General features: G+C 36.5%; 1 protein-coding gene across 1 annotated transcript; it reads right to left on the bottom strand.

Moving 5' to 3' along the window:
- Positions 1-1028: 1028 nt before the first annotated feature.
- On the bottom strand, positions 1029-1505 carry LOC108948111 (uncharacterized mitochondrial protein AtMg00810-like). Its single transcript, XM_018776814.2, has one exon. It carries the CDS (start codon positions 1503-1505, stop codon positions 1029-1031), a length of 477 nt encoding a protein of 158 aa, XP_018632330.2.
- Between the last annotated feature and the right edge of the window lie 17891 nt (positions 1506-19396).

Raw genomic sequence — 19396 nt, 5'->3', positions numbered from 1 at the left:
GATAAAAAAGTTATATTCATTTGTTTGATAAACTAGTATTAATTTATTAAGTATTAATTAAGTGATAAACTAATTTGATAGTAAATCTTTTTAGTGCGCGGCGAACTGAATAACCAGGAATAAAAACTTTAAGAGTGTAACAACTTTTTTCAAGATACACCAGGTTGCAGGATAGAATATTTTTCACGTCTCGGCAATATCCAGTAACCGGTATATTCAATTAACTTTAATCGTGCTCTATCCTTTAAAATGTGTGACAAAAGCACGTTTGCACATGAAGGTATTCCACTAATATATCATTGCTACGCCGACAACGCTCTTGGTTCCAGCAACGTGGCACGTTCTACTCTAAACTCACTTTACTTCTTTTTCCCATTCGAAAAAAACTGAGTGACCGTGTCAAATTTACTGGAGATCAGCTACGAGAAGAGGCCATTGTAGGCAATGCAACAGTAGAATATTCTAGAGAGAATCTGCGTGTAATGTTTCTGTTATACGGAGAGGGAAGAAGACCTTCCTTTTATACAGAGTAGTTAGTACTTCTTAGCTGGGCACCTGCTAGTCGCGTGTCCTTGCACTGTATTTTAATTTCACTTGTAACTGACTAACTAACTCTAGTTATAATACATTTCCAATACCCCTCCTCAAGTTGGAGGATGAAATACATTGAATACTCCAAGCTTGGACAATAAGTACTAATGTTGCATGGTTCCTAAGCCTTTTGTCAGTATGTCTGCCAGCTGATCTTTGGTGCTCACATGTTGAGCTTGTATCAGCCCTTCTTTAATTTTCTCTCTAATGAAGTGGCAATCTATCTCGATATGCTTGGTTCTTTCATGGTAGATTGGGTTAGAGGCAATCTGAATTGCTGCTTTGTTGTCACAAAAGAGTTGTACAGGTCTGGAAACTGGCATACCTAACTCTACTAGTAATCCTTCTAGCCAAATTACTTCTGAGATTGCTGGTCTCATGCTTTTGTATTCAACTTTTGCTGAGCTTTTGTTTACTGTCTGCTGCTTCTTTGATTTTCAAGAAATCAAGTATTCTCCCAACTTTACCACGTACCCTGTCACTGACCTTCTAGTGTTTGGGCATGCTGCCCAGTCGGAATCACAAAACACTGTCAACTGGGCTTGAGGGTCTTTCTTCAGCAGCAGTCCTTGTCCTGGTGCATTTTTTATGTACTTCACTAGCCTCAATGTTGCATTCCAGTATGAAGTCTTTGGCCTTTGCATAAACTGACTTAGTACTTGCACCTCAAAACTGATGTAAGGCCTGGTGATGGTGAAATATAGTAATCTCCCAATCAGCTTTTGATAGGTTGTTATGCCCTCAAGTACACAGTCATTGACACCCCCAACACATTCATCATAATCTATTGTTGTGAGCTTCAAATTGACTTCCAATGGTGTGGTTACAGGCCTAGCATCACTGAGTCCTAGATCAGATATTAGCCCAAGTGCATACTTCCCCTGATTGAGTAGTATGCCATCTTTGGATATCATTACTTTGATTCCTAGAAAATATCTCAACTCTCCTAGATCTTTTACCTTGAAATTGTTATGCAAAGTGGTTTTTGCTTCCTGTATCTATTCCTTGCAGCTTCTGGTGATTAAAGGGTCAGCCACATACACCAAGATGTTGCTTGTTTGGTGAATAAGGAATAATCATAGGAACTTTGTTTTTAGCCAGCTGCTAAGAGTGTATCAGTAAGTTTTATGTTCCATTGTCTCGAAGCTTGTTTTAAGGCATACAATGATTTGATCATTTTACACACTTTATACTCCCCCTGTTGTTGAAAACCTTGAGGAACTTCCATGTAATTTTTTTCAAATAAATCTCCTTGCAAGAATGCATTATTGACATCCATTTGGTGCAATCCCCAGTTCTTACAGGCTGCTACAGTGATGATAGTCCCCACAGTGATCATTTTAGCCGCTGGTGAGAATGTTTCATGGTAATCTAGACCCTCCTTTTGTTTGTATCCCTTGGCAACAAGTCTTGCTTTGTATTTGTCTATATCCTCATTTGGCTTATGCTTTATCATGTATACCCATTTGGATCCAATGACTTGTTTACCTTTTGGTAGATCTACCAGCTCCCAGGTATGGTTGTGTTCTAAAGCTGCTATCTCTTTTTTCATTACTGTTATCCAGTTGTGGTCTTGAGATGACTCAGTGAAATTCTTCGGTTTAATTTGGGCTGAAAATAATCCTAAATAGTACTGATAATCTGTTGACAATCTGTTGTAGTCCACATAGTGAGATACTGTATATGAACACTGCCCAGAGGGTCTACTTGTAGTTACATAATCCTTTATCCAAATTGGAGGTCTGCTCACTCTCTTCCCCCTATCATTGTCTGTTGGTTGATCTACCATACTTGGTTCCTAAATTGGTGTAGTTTCCTCTTCAGTTTCAGCTTGAACCTCCAGTGTGTCATTACTAGTTTCAACAACTTCTGTAAGATTTATGGGAGCTACAGGTTCAGGTTATGCATTACCAGGGTTAGAATTGTGTGCTTCTGTTGGGAGATTTGTGGCATCTAGCAATTCAGGTTGCAAGACTTTCCTTGTGGCTTCTGTTATGGGAACAAACAGCAGATCATCATCATTTGCTTTCCTAGTTTTGAAAGGGAAAATGGTTTCCCTGAAGCTGACATCTCTACTCATAAAAAATGTCCTTGTGTTAAGGTCAAACAATTTGTAGCCCTTCTGAGTATCAGAATATCCTAGCATCATTGCTCTCCTTGCTCTTGTAGCTAATTTGTCACTCCTAGGTAAATTACTAGCAGAGCTCAAACAACCAAACACCCTCAGATGGTCCAGTTTAGGTACTTCCCCATATAGCAGCGCATAAGGTGTCTTCCCATTTAGAACTACAGTAAGCAATTTATTGATGAGATACACTACAGTCTTGACACACTGATGTTTGGCCAAAAATGTATATATTTACCCATTGTTTCCTCACATTCTAGTACTTTTAATCATCTCTTGAGTGTTAATTATATCACTTAATTCTTAATGATATATTTTAACTGTGTAGGAAAAGCGGTATGAAGATTAAGAGATTTGGAGCAAAATTAAATAAAATACGAAAGAAAAAGAAAAAGAAAATAAAAGAATAAAAAAAGGGGACACCCTTTGGTGTTTGTCCCCCCTGGTGGAAGACAAGAACGAGATACACAATGCAAATAAACAAAAACGTAACTGACTTTAAGATATTGGAGGCGGAAAACTCATTGCTTTCTGCGCCAGCGCCAGCGTGAGGCACTAGCCTGGACCCTACGTGACGGGATTTTTCCTACTTGGTTCGGGACAAGGTTATTTCGGCCCAAGACCCACCCAACTTGTATAAAAGTAAGTCTAAACCTAATTTGGAGGGGATCTAACATACTTTGGAGGGGAATTCACGTGGGGGAACACACACCACACTTGGAGGAGGCCTCTAACTAGTTTTTCTTCTCTTCTCTTCTTTTAATCTCATAGTTCATTAGTTCTAGAGTTTTGGGTGCTACATGAACGTTGTAGTTTGAAACTTGAATTGTTATTGTTATTTTATTATATTAGTTTATTTATTCAATCTTGTGCTTAATTATATGATTTCTTGATCACCAACTGAATATTAGCTACGAATCTAGGATTGAACTCAGGAGAGGGAAATTTAGATTGAAAATAAGATTGAATAGAGCAAGATCTTGAACTCGAGCATCGAGAACAGATTTGCGGTTAGGATAGGGATATACCTAATCGTGTTGCTTGGTTATTATACGGGAATTATTAATGTGTTCTTGTTAATCCTAATTCCATACGAATATAGGCGTTAGGTTAACTTGAATAGGCGAGTAGTGCTTCGGGAGAAAGCTACGTATAATATTAACCCTGTCAACCAATAAACCAGATAAATTAATTAGACAATTTAAGTGGAAAACGCAACGGGATTGTTAGCTAACCCATAACTCTGGAATATTTTCTACCATTGAATTCGTCTTTATTATTGCCAACTTATTTCCTTTAATCTCTTTGTTTGCTATTCTAGATTAGTTGTAGTTAAATAATCACACTTTAGAAAATCGCTTGAGTAGATTAAGTGTCTTAGTTTAATGTTGTAACGACCCGGACGGCCGTTTTGAGTTTTACCACCCCGTTTTTTCCCATTTACTGCTCAATTTGTGCATTACAGTTATTGTGTGACTTGCTTGGGTAATTGGTTCAGGTCCGGTGAGGTTTTGGAATGAATTGGAACACTTAGTTCCAAGGTTTAAAGCTTAAGTTAAAATAGTGATCGGATATCGACTTATGTGTAAACGACCCCGGAATGGAGTTTTGATGATTCCAATAGCTCTGTATGGTGATTTTGGACTTAGGAGTGTGTCCGAAAAATTATTTGAAAGTCCGTAGTGAAATTTGATTTGAAATGGCGAAAGTTGATTTTTTGGGAAGTTTGACCGAAGAGTTGACTTTTTGATATCGGGGTCAAAATCCAGTTCTGAAAATTTTTATAGATCTGTTATGTTATTTATGACTTGTGTGCAAAATTTGAGGTCAATCGGAATTGATTTGATAGGTTTCGGCATCGAATATAGAAGTTGGAAATTCTTAAGTTCCTTAAGCTTGAATTGGGGTATGATTCATGGTTTTAGCGTTGTTTTATGGGATTTGAGATTTCAATTAAGTCTGTATGATATTTTAGTACTTGTTAGTGTATTTGGTTGAGGACCCAAGGGCCTCGGGTGAGTTTCGGATGGTTAACGGATCAAAATTTGGACTTAAACAACTGCTGGAATTTTTATGCTGAAAAACAAAACGAGGCTGAAAAAAATCGAGGTCATAACAATCGAGGTCATAACAATCGAGGTCATAAAAATTGAGATCATAAAAATTGAGGTCATGAAAATAGACATCATAAAAATCGAGGACAGGAAATCGAGATTATAAAAATCGAGGTCATGAAAATCGAGATCATGAAAATCAAGGGCAGGAAATTGAAATCGAGGTCATAAAAATCGTGGTCATGAAAATTGAGGTCATGAAAATCGAGATCATAAAAATCGAGGGCAGGAAATCGAGAGCAGGAAATCGAGTTCATGAAAATCGAGGTCATAAAAATAGAGGTCATAAAAATCGAGGGCAGGAAATCGATGGCAGCGCCTGGACAGAAACTTTAAGTTATAAAACGGAGGTTTCGTCCCATTTTTCCATTTTTGACAAATTGGAGCTTGGGGAGTGGCGATTTTTTAGATATTCTCAAGGAAAAACATCGGGATAAGTGATTCTAACTCGGATTTGGTCAATATACACGAATATATCATTATTTTCATCATTTAATTAGTGTTTTGAGATGAAAATTTGGGGGAAATGAGGAAGAGTTCTTGGGCTAGAATTTTGAGATTTTGAATGGGATTTTGTTATCGGATTTGAGTAAATTTGGTATGGTTAGACTCGTGAGTGAATGGGCTTTCGGGTTTTGTGACTTTTGTCGGATTTTAAGACGTGGGCCCGAGAGCTGGGTTTGAGCCGATTTCATATTTTTGGCTATAATTTCATATTTTTCTTGTGGAATAGATTCCTTTAGCCTATATTGATTGTATTGTAGTGCTTGTGGCTAGATTCGGGACGTTTGGAGACCGACTTGAGAGGCAAAGGCATTTTGGAATAGAGTTTTATTCGGATTGAGGTAAGTAACACTTCTAAACTTAATTCTAAGGGTATGAATCATCGAATTTAGTATTATATGGATGTGCACCATAGAAATTATGACTTGAATAAATTCTATGGAGTTAAAAAAAATTAAAGAATCATGTTATTTTTCGTGTATCCTCCACGTGTTAGAGATCTTTAGCTGAGACTCCTATTAAAGATCGTGTTTAGGCTACGTACCGATATTTTTGGGACCCATGGGATCGAGTTGCTGTTGAATTGATTGTTTTAAATTGTAATTCCATTCTCAGTCATGTTCATTCATTTCATATCATATCTCTATCTATGTTGCTATTTATTGATACATCATATTATCATTTTGGGTTGATATTCATGACTTTTTGAGCCCAAGAGACTGGAGAGATTGATGACTGAGTGAGGCTGAGGGCCTAATTGTGAGGATATTTATGGGATCGAGCTGCGCGCCGCAGCAGGCCATATTGGCTTTATATATATATATTATTATTATATGGATCGGTGCTGCCCGCTAGCAGCAGGCCTTATAGGATTTATTATTATTATTATGGGATCAGATTGCACGCCGCAGTAGGCGATATTGGCTTTATATAGCGCTTGGACTGAATGGGCCCCTCTAGAGTCTGCACACACCCATAGTGAGCGCGGTTGATTTATAGCGCTTGGGCTGAAGGAGCCCCTCCGGAGTCTGCACACACACCCAGTGAGCGCAGTTGATTTATATTGAGGGATGGATCTTCCCTGGACATGGATCTTGTCCGAATCATTGATATTTGGGGATGGATCTTCCCCTGGGCTGGATTGGCCATATACAGTACTGAGTGATTGAGTATTTTAGATTGTGAGTGCACGGAGTTTTCACTAAGGTGCATCACCTACAGTATGTACATTGGCATGTAGATACAAAGATCTCATATTCCTCGTATTTTTCAGAATTGATCTGTTTTATTTGTACTTAAAGCAGCTGTTGAACTTGAAAGCATGCCTACATTTCTATATTGTTATTATTTATATTGGACTGTACCTACGTAGCTCGTCACTACTTTTAGCCCAAAGGTTAGTCTTGTTACTTATTAAGTTGGTTGTACTCATACTACACTGTGCACATCGTGTACAGATCCAGGTGCTTTCGGACACGGCGACCGTTAGATCTCAGAGTGCTATCAGTTAGAGACTATCAAGGTAGCTGCCTCGAGTCCGCTGACCTTGACTCCCTTTCTTTCAGTTATTGTGTTGTTCTATACTTTCAGACAGTGTTTTGTCAATCAGACTTTGTATTCATATTAGATGCTCATGTACTCAGTGACACCGAGTTTTGAGAATGTTTATATATGTAATTGTGAGATTTCTTCCGCTGAATTTAAATATTATGTTTTCAAACTTAAAAGATATGGTGGTTTATTAAGATTGTTGGCTTGCCTAGTATTGAGATAGGCGCCATCACAACATGTGAGATTTTGGGTCGTGACAAGTTGGTATAAGAGCCTAGGTTACATAGGTCTCACGAGTCATGAGCGGGTTTAGTAGTCTTGCGGATCGGTACGGAGACGTCTGTACTTATCTTCGAGAGGCTGCCGAGCCCTTAGGAAAAATTTCACTTTCTTGTATTCTATCGTGCGGAATTGATTCAGCTTGAAACATAACTCTTTGAATTCCTTCCACGCATTCGTGTGCACATGTGAGCTCTCAGTATCAGCGTGCATCGCTGGCTTGTGATTTCATGAACGAGGTTCGAGATGAGTATTCTGTATTTTGTTGATGGGCCAGTCTGGAGGACTTGAGTCCGGAGTTAGACCGCAGCTTAAGCTCGGTAGTTTCGGTTGTGAGAACCTGTGCGATTGGACTTATGCGTTTCGTAGTATTTCTATGAGTGGACTTATGCGTTTGGTCGTTTTGAGGATTACCACCCTGTTTTCCCTATTTACTGTTCAATTTGTATTTTACAGTTGTTGTGTGACTTGCTTGGGTAATTAGTTCGGGTCCGGTGAGGTTTTGGAATTAATTGGAATACTTAGTTTCAAGGTTTAAAGCTTAAGTTAAAATAGTGATCGGATGTCGACTTATGTGTAAATGACCCCGGAATGGAGTTTTGATGATTCTAATAGCTCTGTATGGTGATTTTAGACTTAGGAGCGTGTCCGGAAAATTACTTGGAAGTCCGTAGTGAAATTTGGTTTGAAATGGTAAAAGTTGAATTTTTGGGAACTTTGACCGTAGAGTTGACTTTTTGATATCGGGGTCGGAATCTAGTTCTGAAAATTTTCATAGATCCGTTATGTCATTTATGACTTGTGTGCAAAATTTGAGGTCAATCAGAATTGATTTGGTAGGTTTCGACATTGAAAGTAGAAGTTAGAAATTTTTAAGTTTCTTAAGCTTGAATTGGGGTATGTTTCGTGGTTTTAGCGTTGTTTTATGGGATTTGATATTCAACTAAGTTCGTATGATGTTTTAGTACTTGTTGGTATATTTGGTTGAGGTCACGAGTGCCTCGGGTGAGTTTCAGATGGTTAATGGATCAAAATTTAGACATAAACAGCTGTTGGAATTTTTCTGCTAGAAATTTCTGCTAAAAAAAGCGAGGCTGGAAAAAATCGAGGTCATGAAAATCGAGGTCATGAAAATCAAGGGCAAGAAATCGAGATCATGAAAATCGAGGTCATAAAAATCGAGGGCAGGAAATCGAGGTCATAAAAATCGAGATTATGAAAATCGAGGTCATGAAAATCGAAATTATAAAAATTGAAGGTAAAAAATCGAGAGCAGGAAATCGAGGTCATGAAAATCGAGGTCATAAAAACAGAGGTCATAAAAATCGAGGGCAGAAAATCGAGGGCAGCGCCTCGACTGAAACTTTAAGTTATAAAACGGGGATTTCGTCCCTTTTTTCTATTTTTGAAAAATTGGAGCTTGGGGAGTAGCAATTTTTGAGAGATTCTCAAAGAATAATATCGGGGTAAGTGATTCTAACTCGGATTTGGTCAATATACACGAATATATCATTGCTTTCATCATTTAATTAGTGTTTTGAGATGGAAATTTGGGGAAAATGAGGAAGAGTTCTTGGGCTAGAATTGTGAGGTTTTGAATGGGATTTTGTTATCGGATTTGAGTAAATTTGGTATGGTTAGACTCATGAGTGAATGGGCTTTCGGGTTTTGTGACTTTTGTCGGATTTCGAGACGTGGGCCTGGGGGCCGGGTCTGAGCCGATTTCGGATTTTTGGCTATAATTTTGTATTTTTCTTGTGGAATTGATTCCTTTAGTCTATATTGATTGTATTGTACTGTTTGTGGCTAGGTTCCGGACATTTGTAGACCGATTTGAGAGGCAAAGGCATTTTGGAGTAGAGTTTTACTCGGATTGAGGTAAGTAACACTTCTAAACTTAGTTCTAAGGCTATGAATCCCCGAATTTGGTATTATATAATTTGCTTGGAGGTGACGCACACGATAGTTAACGAGCGTGTGGACGTGCACCATAGAAATTGTGACTTGAATAAATTTTGTGGAGTTGAAAAATTAAAGAATCATGTTATTATCTGTGTATCCTCTACGTGTTAGAGAAATTTAGCTGAGACTCCTATTAAAGATCATGTTTAGGCTACGTACCAATATTTTTGGGACCCATGGGGTCGAGTTGCTGTTGAATTAATTATTTTAAATTATAATTGTATACTCAATCATGTTCATTCATTTCATATCATATCTCAATCTATGTTTCTATTTATTGATACATCATATTATCATTTTTGGGCTGATTTTCATGACATTTTGAGCCCAAGAGACTGGAGAGATTGATCACTGAGTGAGGCCGAGGGACTAATTGTGAGGATATTTATGGGATCGAGCTGCGCGCCGCAGCAGGCCATATTGGCTTTATATATATATATTATTATTATTATATGGATCGGGGTTGCCCGCCAACAGCAGGCCTTATAGGCTTTATTATTATTATTATTATTATTATTATTATTATTATTATTATTATTATTATTATTATTATTATTATTATTATTATTATTACTATGGGATCGAACTGCACGCCGCAGTAGGCCATATCGGCTTAATATAGCGCTTGGGCTGAAGGGGCCCCTCCAGTGTCTGCACACACACCCAGTGAGCGCGGTTGATTTATAGCACTTGGGCTGAAGGAGTCCCTCCGGAGTCTGCACACACCCCCAGTGAGCGCAGTTGATTTATATTGAGAGGTGGATCTTCCCTGGACATAGATCTTATCTGAAGCATTTATATTGAGGGATGGAGGTGAGATTTTGGGTCATGACAAATGTAGTAAATAATTAATCACAAGTCCCTGTGGGTATGATATTTGAACTTACAATCCTATATTACTTGTTAACCACGTATACTTGTGTGTGTGTTTGGGAGCAATAGCTTTTTAGCGTTGTTGTCGGGGACTTAGAAATTAACTATTTTACTAGATTAAATTTTTACTTCTTATCTATTTAAGTTTTTAGTTTTAGTTTAGTGTAGTTAGTATTATATATATATATATATATATATATATTTTTTACATGGCATCTTTGAACGAAAAGTGGTGGGATGGTAAGTATTCTTATTTTTGTGATCCTTGTCCATATTGTAAAGGACTCCACTTGTGACAATATGGTAAAAATATTCCTAAGACCGAGTTGTGTGCACCATCTCAATCTTATGCTATTTGTGGTAGAAATTGAAATAATTATCCTAGGTGTTGTTATCCTACTCCAATCCTTTCTTATGATGATTTTAATAATTTTTGTGAGTTTGACAGGAGTAACGAATTAGATAATGTGGAACACGATGTTCACATTCTTGATATGCACAGGAAATTATTAGAGGAATATGGAGGTTTTCGCGAGAAAATTACAAATGAGATGCAACACTTTATAGAAGAAAGAGCTAAACCGGGACAAGAGATCGACCAATTTGGCAGTTCTATTCATAACTTGGAGGCTCAATTGAGTGCAAAGGTTAATGAGTGTAACGCTTAACAATTTAGTGATGAGTTGTGTGAAGTTAAAAAAGATCTTCTAGGCCAAATTGAGGAGCTAAAATGAGAATACCATTAATTAGACTATGTTCTTGTTGATGATGCTGAGGTTGAGGAAGTATATATTATTGAGGATGTCAAAAATAATGGAGTTTTGGAGTTGGACGTGTTGGTCCTCATTCTAAACATTTTTCTACATTATGTTTGGATGGAGACATGGAGATCGAGCCTTTCAAGAGATGTATAGATGAAAAACAAGACTCTTACATTCTAAATTTTGCCACACCAAAAAGGCAAAACGACATACCTCACTTAAGGGCCAAGAAATGCAAGATGTGATATCTATTGCTTGGTTCTTTATTTTCTTACCACCACCCCAGGAACGTGATAGTAAAATTGATAAAAAATTGGGGGCACAATTCATATCCTCAAAGTGGAAGGAAAAGTGTTGGAAGTGATGGCGTCGTGCTGCGACGTTAAATCAAGAGCTTGTTGGGAGGCAACCCAATTTTATTTTTTATTTTTACTTTTGTTTATTTATTTTATTGTGTTATTTTTGTTTTTTGTAGGAGTAGGAGCATGAAATCAAAGCCAGTAGGCGTGTGAAAAAGCAAGCAGGTGGTTGGAACTAAGTGTGGGGTACCCGCACAAAGGACCATACCTGGGAGAAAACTGAGTATCCCATGAGTTGTTAATACTTCGGCCTTTGGCCTACCAGGGAGTTTCTTTTACCCTCTATTTATTTATTATGTGCATTGAGGACATTATACAATTTTAAGTGTAGGGTGAAGAGATTATTTGGATGATTTTCCGTGCTATCATAGTTTAGTTGTAGTACTCTTTCTTAGTGTACTAGTTTTTGTGTAAAGAAAACAAAATGAAAAAAATCTAAAAAAATTTTCTTTTCCCGACGATGGATTTTGTGGACAGATTTCTTGAGGGATTAAAGTCCAATAAAAAAATCTAAAAATATTTTCTTTTTATTCTAGTTAGTTTTAGTTAGATAATAATCCCCCTTGGTTTTTCTTTATGCATCGGTTCTTTTTCAGGGGATGTAACTTGAACTGTATAATTTTTTATTTTTTATTTTTAGGATTAGATTTTTTTAGGAGTAGAAAAAGAGGGAGAAGAAAACCTTTTGTGACTTGTTAGATACTAGCATATTTAGGCCTGAGCTTGAGTAGTACTTTCCTCTGAGTGCTTGAGTAATGAATAAAAATAGCAGACTTTCTGACACCTAAGCTCAGGGTTGTGACTGTGTATATAGCTTATTTTTATTTTGTTGTTCGCTATGATCATGTCTGTCTTAGAGTAGAATTGATCCATCTTGATTGATACTTGTGCCATGTGGGGTGAGAATTTCTTACCTATATTTCATATTTTGCATCTTAGTCTAGAACTTGCACTGCATGTTATTGAAGCAAAATAAAAGTGTTGATCTGTTTAGAAGATGATAATAGGCTTTCTTTGATATGTTTCGTGAATTTTAACTTTTTCAGATATTGTACCGCTAGTTAGCCCTTTGAGCATGTAGCCTTTTGTTTGGAAGCCGTATTTTGCCTTGATTCTTTTGTTGAATCCTTAATTTTTGCACCCTGCTTCCTTGAGCATTGTTGCTTAGATTGTGATATTAATTGATAAATTTGAAGAAAGGGATGATTAAGTAAAAAATGGTGACCAATGATAGCTGAAAAGTGATGAAAAGGTCCTCTTGAAAATAATGTGACATTAAAAAAAAGAGAATGAAAAAAAAATACTTTGAAAAAAAAAATGAAACGTTCTTGATATGAGGAAAATACTTGTGAAATAATAGATGAAGAGAGGGCTGAAAAATAAAGTGAAGAGTCGGGAGGAAGTCTAAAAGTGCAAAGTGCTTCGGGAAGTGTAAGTCACTATTATATAGTTCTCCTACCCATCCCCTAGCCAACATTACACCTCATTAAAGTCCTATTTGATTCTATTCGAGCATACTTAATTAGTAGAGATGTACATAAAAGGCAAGCATATGGTTCTTTGCGCATACATCTGAATTCATTTGTGAGTGCGAGAGTTGTTCTTTGATACTAAGTCCTTAAATTATATTCATTCTTTGATTTGAGTGTATGAACTATTTATTCATATGAGGGAACTGGTTTCATGATAGATAGGTGATGTTATTAGCTTCTTTGACAGAGTAGGTGAGCAAGCTTAAAATTCGATAAGTTAGAGTATATCTGTAAGGTTAGGAGGTTAGAAGTTCGTTGTTTAATTGTTTGTGACTGGTATATCTTGTACGATGATCAAGAAGGGTATATCTGATAGTTTGAGTTGCTATAGAGCCTAATTGTTAGTACAACCGAAGTGATGGTGTTTCTAAGCTTGATTTATTGAGAGCGATTTTAATGCTTGCTCGAGGACGAGCAAGAGTTTAAGTGTGGGGTTGTGATGTTTGGCCAAAAAAGCATATATTTACTCATTGTTGCCTCGTATTCTAGTACTTTTAATCATCTCTTAAGTGTTAATTATATCACTTTATGCTTAATGATATATTTTAACTGTATCGGAAAAGCGGTATGAAGATAAAGAAATTAGGAGTAAAATTAAATAAAATGCGGAAGAAAAAAAATTAAAAGAATAAAAAAAGGGGACACCCTTTGGTGATTGTCCCCCTAGTGGAAGACAAGAAAGAGATACACAATGCAAATAAACAAAAATGTAACTGGCTTTAAGGAATTGGAGGCGAAAAACTCACTGTTTTCAGCGCCAAGGCCAGCGTGAGGCGCTGGTCTGGACCCTGCGTGATGGGATTTTTCCTACTTCATTCGGGACAAGGTTATTTCGGCCCAAGATCCACCCAACTCGTATAAAAGCAAGTCTAAACCTAATTTGAAAGGGATCTAACATACTTTGAAGGGGAATTCACGTGGGGAACACACACTATACTTGGAGGAGGCTTCTAACTAGTTTTTCTTCTCTTTTTTTCTTTTAATCTCATAGTTCATTAGTTCTAGATTTTTAGGTGCTACATGAACGTTGTAGTTTGAAGCTTGAATTGTTATTATTATTTTATCATATTGGTTTATTTATTCAATCTTGTGCTTAATTATTTGATTGCTTGATCACCAATTGAATACTTTCTACGAATCTAGGATTGAACTCGGGAGAGGAAAATTTAGATTGCAAATAAGATTGAATAGAGCAAGATCTTAAACTCGAGCATCGGGAACGGATTTGCCGTTAGGATAGGGATATACCCAATCGCCTTGCTTGGTTATTATACAGGAATTATTAATACATTATTGTTAATCCTAATTCTATAGGAATATCATGGGTCCTCCACTATATGCATTATTTTATTATGTTATTATAGATAAAGCAATGACCCCCTATTATAAAAGGGAGAATCCTTGTATGCTAAAATAGAGATATAGACTGCAATAAACACATCCTTTTCTTAGATACATTAAGATTTTTTTGGGCTTGTTTTGTCTCAACTTATTCAATTTTTCTGTTCATCATTCCTATTTTCATAGAAAAATATTTGTATTGTTATTTTTATATCAAAGAAATTTGCGTATCCTTAGAACCATACATAAATTTAACGTTATCCGATTTTTCGGGTAAACAACTATCAATATTATGGGTAAAATTTAAAATATATATTTTATTTATTGATTCTTAAAAGGTGTGAAAAGTCCAAAATGAACAACTAAAAGTAAACGGGTATATTTAACTTGCTAAAAATCACTATACAAAAGAGCCACTTGGCAAATATAACTTGAATAGGTGAGTAGTACTTCAGGAGAAGGCTACGAGTAATATTAACTCTATCAACCAATAAACCGGATAAATTAATTAGACAATTTAAGTGAAAAACTCAACGGGATTGTTAGCTAACCCATAACTCTGGAATATTTTCTCCCATTGAATTCAGCTTTAATATTGCCAACTTGTTTTCTTTAATCTCTTTGTTTGCTACTCTAGATTAGTTGTAGTTAAATAATCACACTTTAGAAAATCGCTTGAGTAGATTAATTGTCTTAGTTTAATTTAGTAAATAATTAATCACAAGTCCATGTGGGTACGATATCTGGACTTATAATCCTATATTACTTGTCGACCATGTATACTTGCGTGTGTGTTTGGGAACAACAAGTTCTTGGCGTTGTTGCCGGGGACTTAGATATTAACTATTTTAATAGATTAGATTTTTTACTTTTTATCTATTTAAGTTTTTAGTTTTAGTTTAGTGTAGTTAGTATTTATATATATATTTTTTATTTTTTTTATTTTTTTATTTTTTTATTTTTTATTTTTTTTACATGGCATCTTTGAACGAAAAGTGGTGGGATGGTAAGTATTCTTATTTTTGTGATCCTTGTCCATATTGTAAAGGACCCCACTTATGGCTATATTGTAAAAATATTCCTAGGACCGAGTTGTGTGCACCATCTCAATTCTGTACTATTTGTGGTAGAAATTGGAATAATTGTCCTAAGTATTGTTATCCTACTCCAATCCTTTATTATGATAATTTTAATAATTCTTGTGAGTTTGACAGGTGTAACGAATTAGATAATGTGGAACATGATGTTCGCATTCTTGATATGTGTAGCAATTAAATTTTGTTCCTGAAAAATAATAATCAAGACAAGAAATATAGGGACAAATATTATATTCAATTTCAAGTGACGGGGTTACAATCTCTATAATATCTCGAATCTAAATAGATGTAGTCTTCTGATTCTTCTTCTCACGGACGATGGTTTAAGAGCTTGATCTTGAACTTGGTGGATTTCAGATTAGTGGTGCGTCACGAACAATTTGAAGGTCGTCACAAACCAGGATTTGTTGCTGGTTTATTACAAACGGAAGATTTGATGCCGCCCGCTTATGATTTGCGTTCGCCTTTGGGATTTGACCACATACAAAGATTGTAGATGGGATGGAGACCTTGATGTTATTCTTCAGAGCTTCTTTAGCCTTTCCTTCTGCTTACTTGCTTGTGTCTTAGCCTTCTCCTTTGACCCCTTTATATAGGTGTGGGGTGGAGTAGTCTCCAATAAAACCCTAGTAGGTCATTGGGCTCGAGGCTTATGGGCCGACCCATTTGATAGAAGACCAATTGACGGGCTAGCCCAATAATACATTGGACTTTTATTTAAATTAATTCATTTTAGATTAAAATAATCGACCCGATTATACTAGCCCATAATATCATTGGACTAATATGTATTTAATATATGATAATATCCAAATTACTTGTGGATTCAAATTTAATAAAATTTTAATTGTCTACAAATTCCCCATGCTTCAAAGCTTGTCGAGGTGTAGACTTGTCGTAACTTGAAGACACGATTTGAAGTATCCGTTGTGGAGCCAATGGACATTGTTAATTGTGACCAGGAATAATAATGATGGTCTTAATCTAAATAGAATGGACGATGTAGCTTTGCCTTCATTTTTTTTTATTCCGATTATAAGTTAATGACCTTCTCACGACATGCAAAAACCTAGTAGAAGAATTACTCCTCGAATGGGGCATCTTAATTACCCATCAATGTACCAAATGTTCCTTATTTGGAATCGCTTTTTTTTTTGGCAAACTGATTGTCTCCGGGCAACAAATCAATTTGATGGATAAGTATAGGCTTATTATACGTAGATAATAGCTTTAATTGTTATTACAACGAAGCTTATTCCTATTTTGAAGAGGAGTTGGAGATTTCCCTAAGTATCTTTGCCTTTTGGAAAATAGGAATTGGAGCTTTCCCTAAGCCTTTTGGTTGTTACAAATTGTCACGACCCAAACCGATGGGCTATGACGAGTGCCCGAGTTCTACCTATCGAACACCCCTAAGCATTCGTCTAAGATATAAACATGAAATAAGTGTAGGTCATGCATAAAGTCTAGAAATAAACTACTAATTCATATGAACAACCTACGTGAGAAAATATGCCCAAAAGACATATATATATATATATATATATATATATATATATATATACGAAATACGGTAGGGCTAGCCGACAAGGCCATATACTATCTAACTATACATGACTGTCTACAGATCTCTATTAGAGTGTACAACTGCATAAAGGACAGGACTGGACCCCGTCGTACCCATATATGTATGCAAACACATCTTACCAAAACTCAAAGCAGCTCCGGATCAAATGGAGCACACCAACTCTCGCTGATCAAGGATCCTAAGAAGGGGGACCGTCAGCCTATCTACCTGCACCTGCGGGCATGAAACGCAGCGTCCCCAGGCAAAAAGGGACGTCAGTACGAATAATGTACTGAGTATGTAAAGCCTGAAAATGAGTACACAAAAGACATAGATGAAACATGGGATAAAGAATTCCACCTGTGAGTCTAAATAACTTTGTGAATCCTGAAACATTTATAATGTCATGCACGTGCGTGTAAATGTCGTATCATGCATAGGTATAGGTGTACATAATATCATCAAGCCTCTGAGGGCATCCCATCGTATCATCTCGGCCACTATGGGCAAAATCATCAACATATACTAGCTGATTAAGTGGTGGTGTGTATATAAAGCCTTAGCCTTTTTCTATATCCCATATACATATAATATACGCATATATAACGCCTTCTGGTCATGGGTCAATGTACATGTATAAATGCATGAAATGCATAAGAAATACGTTAATAAGATTTCTCGAATATCATAAAATTAATATTCCTTTCGGACAAACTTGATCAAATACGTATTTTTCTGGGACCCATGAACAGAGGATATAATAATAATTCACATGGGGAATCAAGAATATAGACACCCGTAGTATTTCTATGAATAGAGTCATTTATGAAAGTTGCATATTTTGCTTGTGTCGTTTGTATCATTTGGATCATGCCAAAAAGAAAGAAGGGATAGCCTTAACATACCTCAAGTCGTCAATGCAACTCAACAACAAGCTTATGACAACTAGCGCGCCAACCCTATAACAAATAAATACGTGTACAATTTAGATGGCGGTAGTATATTACGTATCTCAAACGATAACTCGATTCTAAAATAAAACGGGCAGTATTTCCCCTGATTTTACTGCTCCCTCAAGCCTACTATAGGCGAGATACAAACATAATACAATCAGCAACTCAAAACTAACCTAAATACAATCCAGGGCCTTCAATACAACAAAACCCCCAAATATACCATAATATACCTAATCAACAAGTTATCAATTAGCCTGCAACTACAACGACGAGCGACCAACCTACTACCTTACCATATGTGGCGTTTATCCAAGCCATTTTTATCCTTACAAATTCCATAAATCATCAGCACAATAGACAGCCCAAAAGCAACACAAAACAACCCATAAAACAGTCCACTATAAGTTAAATAACTCGAACTCACGACTTCCGATCACCGTCCCGTGAGGTCTAACTATTAGGAAATGAATTTGTCAACTTTTCTTCATATTTTAAAGCTTAAATACAGAAATTAGGAATTTTATTAACTATTAAATACATTCCAAAACTCAAACTACAAAGAAAAAGAGAGGTGATATAGTGATACTTACGTCGTAGGGATCGTTCTGATGTTATCGCTTCTCAATTTCGTACCTAGGATGTTAGTATTATTTGAAGCTATTAGAGAGCTCAAGGACCGTTTTTTTATGGTGCCTCTGGTCAGATTCTAAGTAAAATGAAGAGATATAGAGACGAGTTAAAACATATTTATCAAACTTTTGAAAAGTCAAAAGGTGCTAGCTTGGCACCCTCTCATTCGCCCATCTTTCGACGCTTATATCCTTTTATTCGGATGTCGTATGAATGAACGGTTAAGAGAGTTGGAAACTACATACCAAGACCTTCAATTTGGTATAGAATATATCCGAAAAAGACCTTATATAGCACATGAAATTCATTTCTCAAAAAGCTCTGTTATAGGGCAAATACTTAGTCGGTTTTTCCGCAACTCTAATCCGATTTTTCCCAAACTTTATGTGTTTTATCCAAACATCATATATAGTCATATTATGACTTTAAACTCATTTAAATTATGATTAACAAGTCTCATATTTATTATACGTCACCTTGGGACGTACAGTGTGTAACAATCTTCCCCCTTAGAAACATTCGTCCTCGAATGTTAAACTCCCAGATATTTATAGAAATTTTGGCAGAGTCTCCTCTGTAATGGTACCACTATCAACCTGTTAGACAGAAAACCCAACAATACAAATCCACACAGGTCCACAATCATCAATAACACTAATGGTCTCACTTTACCAATGACAATAACTAACATAAGAATCAAGTACCATATACGTACCTAAGGCTGTGATGTCCCAGTCCAATCCTCCTCCGGAAGCGAAAACAAGTGAGGATACCTAGACTTCATGTCTTCTTCAGCTTCCCAAGTCATCTTCTCCACATTATTGTTCCTCCAAAGTACTTTAACTAAAGATACGTCTTTAGTTCTCAATCTCCGAACCTGTTTATCTAGTATAGCAATGGGAGCTTCCTCATATGATAGATGCTCTATGACCTGAACATTGTTAACTGGAACGACTCTAGAAATATCTCCAATACACTTGCGGAGCATAGACACGTGAAAAACTAGATGTACTGACTCTAAGTTGGAAGGCAAGTCTAACTCATATGTTACCTGGCCTACTCTGTGTATGATCTTATAAGGTCCAATGTACCGAGGGCTAAGCTTTCCTTTCTTACCGAATATCATAACGCCTTTCATCAGTGATACCTTTAGG

The sequence above is a fragment of the Nicotiana tomentosiformis genome, chromosome 7 (assembly GCF_000390325.3).
Source record: "Nicotiana tomentosiformis chromosome 7, ASM39032v3, whole genome shotgun sequence".
Lineage (NCBI taxonomy): Eukaryota > Viridiplantae > Streptophyta > Magnoliopsida > Solanales > Solanaceae > Nicotiana > Nicotiana tomentosiformis.
The sequence above is the reverse complement of the archived record's forward strand: the minus strand, read 5'-3'. Positions and strand labels throughout refer to the sequence as shown.

Coding starts and splice junctions, on each gene's coding strand:
- LOC108948111 (XM_018776814.2), bottom strand. CDS start 1,505: ATGATATCCAAAGATGGCATACTACTCAATCAGGGGAAGTATGCACTT.